This window comes from Canis aureus, chromosome 38, assembly GCF_053574225.1.
Source record: "Canis aureus isolate CA01 chromosome 38, VMU_Caureus_v.1.0, whole genome shotgun sequence".
Classification (NCBI taxonomy): Eukaryota; Metazoa; Chordata; class Mammalia; order Carnivora; family Canidae; genus Canis; species Canis aureus.
In genome coordinates this window covers 23,498,573-23,513,309 of record NC_135648.1, presented here as the reverse complement: position 1 = coordinate 23,513,309, position 14,737 = coordinate 23,498,573, and the positions used below count along the sequence as shown (strand labels likewise).

Here is a 14,737-nt window from a genome sequence, read left to right as displayed (position 1 = left end):
CAATTAGAGAGGAACAGCTATATTCCTGCTTGAGTAATAAACCCACTAACAGATTCTGGTACGGATTTTGGAGACAAAGAGAATGAGTGTATGTACCTTAAGTGTACCAGTTTCCTCACTCTCTCCTGGTAGACGATGCAACACTTTTAGTGATGCTGGTATTCTGGGATGTGTTCCTATTGATGCTAATACAGATGAAGAAGATGTGGTAGAGGGAAAGATGGTGGCAGAAGGAATGGATAAAGAGGCAAAGTTGCCTGCTAAAAAGAAAAGAAAGAAGGGTTTACGGATTAAAGGGAAAAGGCGAAGAAAAAAACTGATCCTTGCAAAAAAGTTTAGTAAGGATTTGGGATCTGGGAGGCCTGTTGCAGATGCCCCTGCTTTATTGGCTTCCAGTGCCCATGAGCAGGATGAAGAAGGTCTCTTTGAGAGCAATATAGAAAAACAGATCTATCTCCCTAGTACCAGAGCCAAGACCTCCATTGTATGGCACTTCTTTCATGTTGACCCCCAGTATACCTGGCGGGCTATTTGCAACCTCTGTGAAAAAAGCGTTAGCAGGGGTAAACCAGGCAGCCATCTGGGAACATCTACTCTACAACGACATTTGCAGGCGAGGCATTCACCTCACTGGACCAGGGCCAACAAATTTGGAGTCACTAGTGGGGAGGAGGATTTTACTTTGGATGTGCCTTTATCTCCCTCTTCTGCTGGAAGCAATGGAAGCTTTGAATATATGTCTACTGATCCATTAGATGAAAACAGAATGGGTAAGAAGCGCGATAAATCGGTATCTGATGCCCTGAGGGCAGAAAGAGGGAGATTTCTCATCAAAAGTAACATTGTCAAGCATGCCTTAATCCCTGGAACAAGAGCCAAGACATCTGCAGTTTGGAATTTTTTTTATACTGATCCTCAGCACATCTCAAGAGCTGTGTGTAACATATGTAAAAGAAGTGTGAGCCGGGGTAGGCCAGGTTCTCACTTAGGAACGTCAACACTTCAACGACACCTGCAGGCCACACATCCCATCCATTGGGCTGTTGCCAACAAAGACAGTGGTGCGGTTGGAAATGGATTAGATGAGGCTGAGACTGAGAGAAATGATCTCTTAAGTGATCCTCTGCATGGAGAGAAGTCTACAGGCAGCCATGATTTAACAGCTGAGGACCTTAGTGACTCTGATTCAGATGAGCCTCCTGTGTTAGAGGTCGAAAATAGTAGAAGATCTGAGAGTCCTATTCCTGTTGCAGAACAAGACACTCTGACACATGCACAGGAGGGAGAAACAACATACTCTGAAAATTCAGTCTCAAGTCAAATAAGTCAGGCAATTATTCAAATGATTGTGGAGGATATGCATCCTTACAACTACTTCTCAACTCCAGCCTTTCAGAGGTTCATGCAGATTGTGGCCCCTGACTATAGATTACCATCTGAGACTTACTTTTTCACGAAGGCTGTTCCTCAATTATACGATTGGGTCAGGGAAAAAATTTTCCTAACTTTGGAGAATGTTCAAAGCCAAAAGATCCACCTGACCGTGGACATTTGGACCCATGACCCATCCACTGACTATTTCATTGTGACTGTGCACTGGGTTTCTTTGGAAACTGCACCTTCTTCCAGTAATGGCAGGATCCCCAATTTTAGAAAGTGGGCAGTACTGTGTGTAACAGGGTTGGCCAAAGACTGTTTGATAACCAACATTTTACAAGAATTAAATGACCAGATTGGTCTGTGGCTTTCTCCTAATTTCCTCATTCCTAGCTTCATTGTTTCCGATAATTCCTCTAACGTGGTACATGCAATCAAAGATGGAGGCTTTACCCATGTGCCATGCTTCCTGCATTGTTTAAATATAGTCATTCAGGACTTTTTTTGTGAGCACAAAAGCATTGAGAATATGTTAGTAGCTGCTAGGAAAACCTGTCATCATTTCAGTCATTCGGTTAAGGCCCGTCAGATTCTGCAAGAGTTCCAAAATGATCATCAACTTCCATGGAAGAATTTGAAGCAGGATGAAACTGGCCATTGGATTTCTACCTTTTATATGTTAAAATGGCTCTTAGAGCATTGCTACTCAGTTCACCATAGTCTTGGTAGAGCGAGTGGAGTTGTGCTTACCTCCCTTCAGTGGACTCTTATGACTTACGTTTGTGATATTCTTAAACCATTCGAGGAGGCCACCCAGAAAGTGAGTGTCAAGACCACAGGATTGAATCAGGTGCTACCCCTAATCCATCATCTGCTCCTTTCTCTGCAGAAACTCAGAGAAGATTTTCAAATAAGAGGTATTACTCAAGCACTCAATCTGGTGGACAGTTTATCTCTGAAACTTGAAACTGATACCCTATTGAGTGCCATGCTCAAATCCAAGCCCTGTGTCTTAGCTGCTTTGTTAGATCCTTGTTTTAAAAACAGTTTGGAAGACTTTTTCCCTCAAGGTGCCGATTTAGAAACTTATAAGCAGATCCTTGCAGAAGAAGTTTGCAATTATATGGAATCTTCAGAGGTCTGCCATATTGCAACCTCAGATGCTGCTGGTCCCTCAGCCATCGTAGGAGCTGATTCATTTACCTCATCTATAAGAGAAGGCGCCTCCAGTTCAGGGTCTTTTGATAGTTCAGCTGCAGATAATGTTGCCGTTGGAAGCAAAAGCTTCATGTTTCCTTCTGCCATAGCAGTAGTGGATGAATACTTCAAAGAGAAGTATTCAGAGATCTCAGGAGGTGGTGACCCTTTGATTTACTGGCAGAGGAAGGTGAGCATATGGCCAGCTTTGACCCAAGTTGCCATTCAATATCTAAGCTGCCCCATGTGTAGTTGGCAGTCTGAATGTATCTTTACTGCAAATAGCCAGTTTCATCCAAAACAGATTATGAGCCTGGACTTTGACAACATAGAACAGCTGATGTTTTTGAAAATGAACTTGAAAAATGTTAACTATGATTATTCTACGTTGGTTCTGAGCTGGGATCCTGGGAATGAAGTTATTCAAAGCAACGAAAAAGAAATATTACAGTAATTTCTTTTTCATTTGAAATGGGCAACTTGTTGCTATGTTACTGTATTCTAATTGCTATAGTTATATATGGTTATACTAATTACTCATACACAAATCTGGGGAAACCTGAAAACACAAAACGTGAAAACGTGCTGAAAATTCCTCGGAGGTAATAATGCTGACAAAGTGAAGATTAAAAATTTTATAGTAACTCAGTGTAGCTGTCTCTTGAAATTTTGTTTATATCAATTAAGAGAGAAAAAATATTTTTAACTTAAAAAATATAGTGCAGCATTGAAAGGCTTTAGGCTATTTCTGGCTGGTAGATTGAACATATAATTGGTTTTAAGTAAAAATTTCTCCCATCGTGGGAGGTTTGATTGCTCTGAAACCAATGAAATTGAGGTAAAAAAGCATCCTAAGCGGTATTTTTTCCCCTCTCTCCCATTTTTCTATTTCTTTAAAAACCCTGATCCATACTTAAAGCTTGGCAAAAACAAAACTCACAAAATTTGGTAATTTCTGATTGCCTCCTCATACTGGTCAGCTTTATCATTTCAACTTACTGAGTGTGATAGAGTTACCCTTTATATTTAGGATTGGATCTATGTAAAAAAAAAAAAATCAGGAAAAAATTACTTTTAGTGTTTGAATTGCCTTTTTTAACCTTCAGAAAATAGTGTAAAACCAAAATAAAGATTGTATGGGTACTTTTTATAAATTCATGAACATATGATATAATAAAAAGTTTACAAGAATTGAAAAAGCTTGACTAGGAAGTGGAATAAAAGCCCCAGGAGCATACTTTTGACAGTGTCTATTTCCCAAAGAATGTTTCTCTAATTCTCTAATCTTAATTAGATATCTTTACATATACATGCTGAATGATCCATAATACTGTATTTTTAACTATGAGTTGGTTTTTTGGCTTCTAATCTTAGCTAAACATAAGCAGTCAATATTTTCAGGTCTTAGGAATCATTGCCTCGCTGGTAAAATTAGAGAATTGATCTCAGTGATCTTTAAAGTTCCTTTCCACTCCTAAAGTATGTCTCTGTGGTTGAGTGGGAGGCCAGGAAATGATGACTTTTAGTAAAAGTCTATTACAGGTTTCAGACTGAATAACTAATGTAAGATCCCAATTTTTCCTTTTTTTCATTTTAGATTTGGGGATATTCCCTGCCCAAAAATTTCCTGGAAAATTGACTAGTATTAAGTGTGAGTAAAAGGTGTCCACTTTTTTTTAAGTTTTGATTTTAGTTTTGTCTTGGATAGTATTTGGCAAGATTTAGCCTAGAGATTATGTAGTATTTATTACATGAGAATCAAAATTGCTTTGTTACGGGGCTGGTTTCAAAATTTAGAACTCATTTCTATGTATCAAAATCGTTTTTTTTGTTTTTTGGGTTTTTTGTTTTTTGGGTTTTTTGTTTTTAATTCTTAAATGGTAAATGTACCATTGTGAAATGAAATTTCAACTCCAAAAGTTTACCCTTTTACTAACTGGAGTAAGTGAATAGTTATAAAGTCTTTAGTTGTAGCCATCACTTGTTTAAAAAAAAAAAAAAATGAAACCAGGCTGCATAAGCAAGCCTTTGCAAGGCCAATATTGAATGTCACACCAGTGACACTGGTGTTGCTATAAAAGAAGAAAAGTCTTCCCTTAGATAGAAGCTTTCTGTATTTTGACAGTGCCAGTTCAGGATGGCTATAATGCTGCTCTGCCTTCTACAGCTTGCTGCACCACTCTGTAGTTACTCAATAACTATACGTTTCTATCTTTTTTGGTTAAACACTCCCTGAAGATGATAAAGATGATAATGATGTACATACATCCGTATTATACACATTGATTCATGTGTAAGGATTTCTCTTCATGTTTATTCTGTGGGCTGGGCAGAATTTAGTGTAACGTTGATACACATCATGATACTTTGATATAAGAGTAAGTTCACTATTTTCATAATGAGCCCAAATCTGAAGGCTTTTGTAGTATATTTTAAAAGGGAAAACTTACCCAAATGTTTTATTTCTACACGTTTGTGTATATGTGTGTGTGTGTGTATAAGCCAGTTAGTATATATGTATATGTATATTATATACATAAAACACTTTATATTTTTTCATACAAGTATGCTTTTATTATACAGATAATAAAGATGGGGGAAGGTTTCTGTTTTTTTCTTAATAGGTGAAGAAATCTTGAAGACCAGAAATTGGATCTTATTGAATTTTGGTGTTCTTTTTCTTTTTTCTTTTTCTTCTTCTTCTTTCTTTTTAAATTATATTGTTCGGCTATGGAAGATGGATTTTTTTTTCCAATATCCTTTGACTCTGAAGTTCATCTTTAAATGAACTCTCTTTTTTGTTTTTATTTTTGTTTTTGTTTTTGAGGAGATAACTAAGCCTAGCTTGTCTCCAGTCTGACAAAGGTTATTCGAACGGACTTAATCTCCCAGTAGTTGGGAGATGTTTTAAAAACACGTCCTGTGTTTGAATTGTGGCTGAGAGGTTTCCTTGGCAATGTGAGGAGGAAAATTCTTTCTGCCCCATTATTATTAATTCATGGATTGAGTGTTGATTCGACCTACAGGCGTAATAGATTGGAACTCAGTGAAGACACAGAGGTTCCTGTTGAGAGCAACCAGCTAATGTAAGTGTGGAAATGGTTTTTTTTTCCTCATATAAAGAGTGAATATTTTTATAATTTAAGGCATAATTTTCCTGGATCAGTAAGAAATTAAAAAACTATTGTCAAGATATTTTTTTCTTGTAATCACTTACAAGCTTTTGGTTTGGGGATGGAAACATTTCTTTCCCTTCCCCTTTTTTTTGATAGTACATGCACTTTATAAAAAAGGTAAAAACAGTGTGCCAAGGTAGAATCTCCCTGTAATGATTCCATTTCCTCTTAAAGAAGTGTTATCCATAGTTTATCATGACATAGTTCCACATCCATGCACATAGCTGTGCCTTATCTGTTTTTTTTTTTAATGACAAGGCATTATTACTTTATATGGAAGTACTATAGTTTAATATCTCTCTCATTAATAGACATTTGAGTTTTTGCCCTTAAAAATAGCCCACATCCAATAACAGCCCTTTGTGAGCAATTTCCCTAGAACCAATTCTAAGATGTAAACTTGTAGGATTATTACAGTTCTCTAAAGAAGTTGTATTAGTTTATTGAGTAATTAATGATGTCTTTTGATTTGTAAAAGTTCTTAACATTATTTTTAGTAAAAATACTAATCTTTGGTCATGTTGCTGATTGATCTTCTGCTGTGTTTCTCATTTTATGTAGTCAAATCTATCAATTTTATCATGATTTTCAACATAGTATCATGCTAGGAAATTTTTTTTTTCCAACCAGAGCTGATTTAAAAAAAAAAAAAAAAAAAAAAAACACTTTTTTCCAGTATTTGGATGGTTATGTATTTTATATCAAAAATGTGATCTAGAACTACCCTCTGATCCAGGAGTCAACTACTGGTATTTACCCAAAGAACACAAAAATACTAATTGAAACAGATACATGTACCCTGATGTTCATTGCAGCATTATCTACAATAGCCAAATTATGGAAACAGCTCAGGTGTCCATCAATTGATGAATAGATAAAGAAGACGTGGTATATATGCAATTAGCTATAAGAAAGAATGAAATCTTGCCATTGCAATGACATGGGTGGAGCTAGAGAATAAAATGCTAAGTGAAATGAGTCAGAGAAAGATACATGATTTCATTCATGTGGAATTTAAGGAACAAAGGAACAAAGGGGAAAAATGAGAGAGAGAAGCAAACCAAGAAACAGGCTCTTAACCATAGAGAAGCTTATTATAGTTACAAAAGGGGAGGCAAGTGGAGTGATGGGGATTAAGGAGTGCGCTTGTGTTGTATGAAAGTGTTGAATCACTACCGTATACCTGAAACTTAATATTACACTGTTAGTTAACTAACTGGAATTTAAATAAAAAATTAAAAAGCAAACGTAATCTAGGGATTGAAGTTATATGACATTGCCTTTCCTTCCCATAAGCATGGTCAATAAAGTTGTCGAACTGCTTTTTGCTGAGCTCAGTTATGAATTCAGAATCTTCTTAGTATAGTACTTTAGTTAGTGAGCTGAAGCTTCTTTGCCATCTTTGCTTTTATTCTCCTAGAACCGTTATGTATGAGGTACAGGGTTTTTTTTTTTTTTTTTTTTTCCAAATGGGAGGCCAGTTTTTTCTGTTGTTAATTTCAAATGCTTTTTTCACAAATTGCATTTATTCATGGACTTGCTTAAATCCTGTTATCTTACACTCATTTGTTTGAGAATATTATACTTAAATGGTATATTTCACAGATCCTGTCTATTAGAATTTTTCTTTCTTAGCTATTCTTTTTAAGATTTATTTATTTGTTCATGAGAGAAAGAGACCGAGAGAGAGTGAGAGAGAGGCAGAGGGAGAAGCAGGCTCCTTGCAGGGAGCCCGATGTGGGACTCGATCCTGGCTCCTGGGATCACACCGTGAGCCAAAGGCAGGCACCCAACCGCTGAGCCACCCAGGCATCCCGTTCTTAGCTAGATGATTTTACAGTCCATCAGGTTCCAATAATAAACTGTTTTCATTTGATGTATATATTATTTGGAGAAATAAACTGCTTTAAGTCTCTATTCCATTCTGTCTCCATTATCCAGGTCTTTTGTACCTTAGTAGCTTCAGAGTTTTTCAGTTTTTAACTTAATGTAGGTTTTGTATACTTCTTCATTTTCTTCCTATATATTTTATGCCTTTATTATGAATGAGACTTTGTTACCAAGCTAACACATAGGAAATTTACCAATTTTTTAAAAATCCCTTATTAAATACTTTTTAGTTGATTTCTAGATTTGCAAGCATATAATCTCTGCAGATATTAAATTTTTTGCCTCCTTTCTCCTCTTAATACCGTTCCTAATAGCATGTGCTAAACTCTGCAACAGTGTTCACAGATGGTGGAGACAATAAGTGCTCAGTTTTTGTTTGCCTGGAATGAGGGTCACCTCCAGTGTTTTACTATATTGCTTCTGCTGATAGTTTCTGATAATTGAGGGCATGTATGCTAAAGAGGTTCCTTATAATTTACTAAGTTTTTATCAGGAGTAGATGTTGCCTTTTACCTATTTTAAAGCCATTTTAACTTCAAAAATACCATTTTAAATCCTTTTTTTTAAAAAAAAAGTTTTCTCTTTTGAAATTTTAAGATAGCAGAGTTTTTGTTTTTTGCACCTCTTTACTCATTACGTTTATTAATGTAATGAGTTTGTTTTTTTTTTTTTTTAATGTTAAACCACTTGGTCCTGGAATAAATGTTTTTTGATCATGTGATCTTGTTTTTTTAGTATACTGTGGTTCAATTAACTTTTTTTTTTTTAATTTTTTTTTTTTTTTTTTTTTATTTATGATAGTCACAGAGAGAGAGAGAGAGAGAGAGAGGCAGAGACACAGACAGAGGGAGAAGCAGGCTCCATGCACTGGGAGCCTGATGTGGGATTCGATCCCGGGTCTCCAGGATCACGCCCTGGGCCAAAGGCAGGCGCCAAACCGCTGCACCACCCAGGGATCCCAATTAACTTTATTTTGGATTTATCAGCTGTATCATAAATAAGATCTCCAAAGCAATTTTAAAACTTTTTCAAAAAGCAGTGAAATAGTGAAAGTGAATTTCTTTTTCTCAACTTAGAATACTTCAATGTATTTCAAGAATACATGGAGTACATAGATAGTATACTTGTTGAGACTTTATGTCTAAAACTTCTTCCAAGTCCTGAAATCTTGAAATGTAGTTTTTTTTTTTTTTTTTTTTTTTTTTTAAGATTTATTCATGAGAGACACAGATAGGTAGAGACATAGGCAGAGGGAGAAACAGGCACCAATGCTGGACTCGATCCCAGACCATGCCCTGAGCTGGAGGTTGACATTCAACCACTGAGCTACCCAGGCGTCCCTGAAATGTAGTTTGAAAGGCAAAATCTAAGGTCATAATCTTCCCTTTAAATTCTGGTGCATAGCATTTTGTCTTTTGGCATTTAGAGATTCAAATGATAAGTCTGATATCAAGTCCGACTTTCTTTCCTTTGTTACCAGTCTACTTTTTCCTAGAAATCTCTGTGATTCTATCTTTACCCATTGGAATTTGAAATTTTCAGCATATCTCTGATATAGTAGAGATGTCCACGTTTTGTTTTGTTTTGTTTTGTTTTAAGCAATCTGTACACCCAACATGGGACTTGAACTCACATCTCAAGAGTTGCAACTGAGTCCACCAAAGGAGCCAGCCAGTGCCCCAGTAAAGATATCTTTAAAGAAATTTTCTGCCTGGCATTTGATGAACCTCCTTTAATTTAAAGACTCAAGTTTAGTCGGTTTAGGTAAAATTTGTTGTATTTTATTATTATCTCTACCAATTTCATTCCTTCCTTTTAGATTTTCCATTGTACAGAAATTGAATTTCCTGGAATTATTTTCATGTTCTGTACCTTTTCTCTTGTATTGACATCTTTCTGCATTCTGGGAAATATCCTGACAATATCTTACAAGTCAGTTTTTGTGTTTTTCATCAGTTTATTCTGGTATCTGTAAATTGTATTGAAATCTCTTTTGGGTGGCTCAGTTAAGCAACTGACTTTTTTTTTTTTTTAATTGGAGTTCGATTTGCCAACACATAGTATAACACCCAGTGCTCATCCCATCAAGTGCCCCCCTCAGTGCCCATCACCCAGTCACCCCATCCCCCTGCCCACCTCCCCTTCCACTACCCCTTGTTCATTTCCCAGAGTTAGGAATCTCATGTTCTGTCACCCTCTCTGATATTTCTCATTTGTTTTCTCTCCTTTTCTCTTTAATAAATCCCTTTCACTATTTTTTATATTCCCCAAATGAATGAAATACAATGTTTGTCCTTCTCTGATTGACTTACTTTACTCAGCATAATACCCTCCAGTTCTATCCACGTCAAAGCAAATAGTGGGTATTCATCATTTCTAATGGCTGAGTAATATTCCATTGTATATGTAGACCACATCTTTATCCATTTATCTTTCGATAGACACTGAGGCTCCTTCCACAGTTTGGCTATTGTGGACTTTGCTACTATAAACATTGGGGGTGCAGGTGTCTCGGCTTTTCACTGCATCTGTATATTAGAGGTAAAAATCCCCAGTAGTAAGCAACTGACTCATGATTTCAGCTCAGGTCATGATCTCCAGGTCCTAGGATCCAGCCCTACATTGGACTCACTGCTCAGCAGGACATCTGCTTCTCTCCCTCTTCTCCCTCTGCCCTCCTGTGCACACATGTGGGTGAGGGTGTTCTTTCCCTTTCTCTCTCTCAAATAAATCTTAAAATCTTAAAAAAAAATTTGGGAGAAGAGGTGAGAAATTCAAGTTTTCCTATTTTTTGAACTTTGTTTTGTTTCCGCTCTTTTTCATAGCAGTATATTCACTTATATCAAGCTATGTCCTTTTGAGGTGGAAAGGGACAGAGGAAAAGGAAGAGAGAGGATCTTTAAGCAGGCTTACACCCAACCTGGTACCCAACACCAGGCTTGATCTCAAATCCCTGAGGTCCTGACCTCAGCTGAAATCAAGAGTATATAGACATTTAGGGCAGCCTGGGTGGCTCAGCGGTTTAGCACTGCCTTTGGCCCAGGGCCTGATCCTAGAGATCCGGGATCGAGTCCCACGTCGGGCTCCCTGCATGGAGCCTGTTTATCCCTCTGCCTGTGTCTCTGCCTCTCTCCTCTCTGTGCTTCTCATGCATAAATAAATAAATAATCTTAAAAAAAAAAAAAAACTATATAGACATTTAACCGGCTGAGCCACCCAGATGCCTCTTCATACCTCTCATCCTGTATCCTTTAAAGCCCAACTGAGAGGGACGCCTGGGTGGCTCAGCAGTTAACGCCTGCCTTCGAACCCAGGGCATGATCCTGGGGTCCTGAGATCGAGTCCCACGTTGGGCTCCCTTCATGGAGCCTATTCTCCCTCTGTCTCTGCTTTTCTCTCTGTGTATCTCTCATAAATAAATAAATGAATAAATCTTTAAAAAAAAATGAAGCTCAACTGAGAACATGACCATTTTATTTATTTATTTTTAAAGATTTTATTTATTTATTCATGAGAGAGACAGAGAGGCAGAGACATAGGCAGAGAGAGAAGCAGGCTCCATGAAGGGAGCCTGATGTGGGACCTGATCCCGGGACCCCAGGACTACGCCCTGGGCCAAAGGCAGATGCTTAACTGCTGAGCCATCCAGAGATCCCAGAACCTGACAATTTTAAAAGAATTTCTCCTTTTTTGTATATTAATTCAAGGATGGGATGGGAGAGGGTCAGTCACTCATCTTGGTTTCCTGCTTTCACTGTTGAAAAGTATTCAGGTTTCCTCAGCATCATTGACTACTTTTGTTTCCCCTTTTAAAATTTAAGAAATAATGGGGGCACCTGGGTGACTCAGTTAAGTGGCTGCCTTTGGCTCAGGTCTTGGGGCCCTGGGATTGAGCCCGTGTTGGGCTCCCTGCTCGGCTGCCAGAATGTTTCTCCCTCTGCCCCTCCCCTGCCACTTGTAGACTGGTGCGAGCATGCTCTCTCAAATAAAATCCTTTTTTAAAAAATATTTAGGGGGGCACCTGCTTGGCTCAGTGGTTGAGTGTCTACTTTTGGCTCAGGTCATGATTCTGGGGTCTGGGATCGAGTCCCGTACCGGGCTCCCTGCAAGGAGTCTGCTTCTCCCTCTGCCTGTGTCTGTCTCTTTGTGTGTCTCTCATGAATAAATAAAATCTTTTAAAAATTAAAATTAAAAAAATAAATTAGGGACGCCTAGCTGGCTCAGTGGTTGAGGGTCTACATTCAGCTCAGGGTGTGATCCTGGGGTCCGGGAACGAGTCCCACATCGGGTTCCCTGCTAGGAGTCTGCTTCTCCCGCTGCCTGTGCTTCTGCCTCTTTGTGTGTCTCATGAATAAATCTTTTTTTTAAGATTTGTTTTTATTTTTTAAGATTTTATTTATTCATGAGAGACAGAGAGAAAGAGGCAGAGACACAGGCAGAGGGAGAAGCAGGCTCCATGCAGGGAGTCTGACATGGGACTCCATCCCGGGTCTCCAGGATCATGCCCTGGGCTGAAGGCGGTGCTAAACCGCTGAGCCACCCGGGCTGCCTTCATGAATAAATCTAAAAAACAAAAAAAAAAAAAGAAAGAAAGGAAGGAAGGAAGGAAGAAAGAAAAGAAAGGAAAGAAAGAAAGAAAGGAAAGGAAAGAAAGATGTACCAGTATTCATCTTGGTTTTGAGTCTTTGCAAACTTGTAGTAGTAGTGATTACTGCCTTTTTTTTTTTTTTTTTTTAATGTCTAGGGAGAAGTATTTTTGGCCATTTTCTTGAACAGCAGTTACATTCTTTTTTTCCCCCTAGATAAAGATACAAAAGTTCAGTGTGGGGACGCCTGGGTGGCTCAGCAGTTGAGTGTGTCTACCTTCAGCTCAGGGCGTGATCCCAGAGGTCCAGAATTGAGTCTCACATTGGGCTTCCTGCATGGAGCCTGCTTCTCCCTCTGCCTGTGTCTCTGCCTCTCTCTCTCTCTCTCTCTCTCTCTCATGAATAAATAAATAAAATCTTAAAAAAAAAAAAAGTTCAGTGTGTAAAACAGATCAATGAAGTAACTGTTCTGTTGAGATGTAAGCAAAACTGTGTCTTTGGGAATTTTGTTACCTCCCAGGGAATTTTGCAAAGCCTACTTTTTTTAATGCAAAACAACAACAATAAAGAAAACCCTAACATATAACTCATGCCGTTTTTTACTATTTCATAGGGTAGTACCATTGTTGGATTAGTAGGTTGGGAGTTCCTGAAACCAGCAACAGTTTCATATTAGCTCTTTGGGAGGTTGTTTTCGGGAATGAAATTGACCCCTAAACCCCCCCCCCTTTTTTTTTTTTTAAACCGCTGAGCCACCAGGCTGCCCTTTTTTTCGTTTCTAAAAGATTTTTCTGTGTGAAACTTTTTCATTCTCCTCTTTTTTTTAAGCTTTTATTCATTCATTCATTCATTCATTCATGAGATAGAGAAGCAGAGACATAGGTAGAGGGAGAAGCAGGCTCCTCACAGGGAGCCTGATGTGGGACTCTTATCCCCAGACCTGGGGCATGCCCTGAACCGAAGGCAGATGCTCAACCACTGAGCCACCCAGGTGTCCCTTTCATTATCTTCTGATTAATACTTTTCCTTTTTGCATGTGTCATTATTTGAGTATCCCTTAGAGACTTGATCGTGTTTGAGGCAGTTTCTTTTTTTTTTTTTTTTTTTAAGATTTTATTTATTTATTCATAGACACAGAGAGAGAGAGGCAGAGACACAGGCAGGGGGAGAAGCAGGCTCCATGCAGGGAGCCCGACGCGGGACTCGATCCCGGGTCTCCAGGATCACACCCCAGGCTGCAGGCGGCGCCAAACCGCTGCTCCACTGGGGCTGCCCTTGAGGCAGTTTCTTAACTTAGTTTTGATATATCCTCCATTACAGAATGCATTCCTTGTGTTTAGAGTCAGGGAAATCCTACTAGTGGACCAGTGAGGTGCTATTAAAGGTCCAACCCTTACCCTATTCTGTAGTGTATCAGTGATGGGGCAAGCCAGTAAAGGCAAACTTGAAATATTTATGTATTACTATTTTTTAAGATTTTGAGAGCATGAGCAAGGAAGATGGGCAGAGGGAGAAGCAGACTCCTCCCTGAACAGGGAGCCTGACATGGGACTTGATTCCAGGACCCTGGGATCATGACCAGAGCTGAAGGCAGAGCTTAATCCACTGAGCCACCCAGGCGCCCCAGGCAGACAAATTTTTTATTATGTCTGTGTTGCATTGTATTAGAGAATTTCATGTTCTCAGCATAAAACGAAATAATAGTCGCCTATAATCCTACCATCCACTCTGGTGGTAACTACTGCTAACATTTTGGTCTTGTTCTTCCAAACTTCCTGTTGCTTCATCTTCACTAGCATTTAGTGGTGTCAGTGTTCTGGATTTTAGCCATTCTAAAAGGAATTTGCAATTCCTTAATGACACAATGTTGAGTATCTTATATGTTTATTTACCATCTGTGTGTCATCTTTGATAAGGTGTCTATTTAGATTTTTTTGCCCATTTCTTAATTGGTTTATTATTGTTGAGTTTTAAGTGTTCTTTGTATATTTTGGATACCAGTCCTTTATGAGTTATGTGTTTTGCAAAGATTTTCTCCCAGTCTTGTCTTTCTCTTAATAATGCCTCACCAGAAGACCTTTAACATTCATATTTTCTAATAGTAGTTTCTTCTAGGCTTTCTCTGCCAAGTGCTTCAAAATTCTTCTAACCATGACCCGATTTCAAAGCTTTTCTATTTTTACATATTTTTTCAGCTGCACCCCATTTCCCAGTACTAAAATCTGTAATATATTGCATATTATCTCATTACATGGATGTACCATAATTTTTTAAAACCACAGTTTTTGAACATTTAGGTGTCTGGATGTATTTTCATTTAGAAGCAAAGCGATAGTGAACTTTCTTACGTATTACTACCGTGTGTATTGGTTGAATGTTTCCTTCAAGATAAATTCTAGAAATGAATTGCGAGTCAAAGTGTATTGCAAATTTTAAAGGTATTTAGTATGTGTTTAGTGGCAGACTCCTAATTCTTAACCCAGGGTGCTGACTTCAAGGCTGGTTTTTATT

General features: G+C 38.2%; 2 protein-coding genes across 2 annotated transcripts; both read left to right on the top strand.

Moving 5' to 3' along the window:
- On the top strand, window positions 1–5,660 carry ZBED6 (zinc finger BED-type containing 6). Its single transcript, XM_077886635.1, has 2 exons — window positions 1–4,236; window positions 5,199–5,660. Exon 1 carries the CDS (start codon window positions 83–85, stop codon window positions 3,026–3,028), a length of 2,946 nt encoding a protein of 981 aa, XP_077742761.1. The 5' UTR covers window positions 1–82; the 3' UTR covers window positions 3,029–4,236; window positions 5,199–5,660.
- Window positions 4,712–5,660, top strand: LOC144307087 (uncharacterized). Its single transcript, XM_077886638.1, has one exon. The coding sequence runs from the start codon at window positions 4,712–4,714 to the stop codon at window positions 4,808–4,810; it is 99 nt and encodes a 32-aa protein (XP_077742764.1). The 3' UTR covers window positions 4,811–5,660.
- Window positions 5,661–14,737: the final 9,077 nt, after the last annotated feature.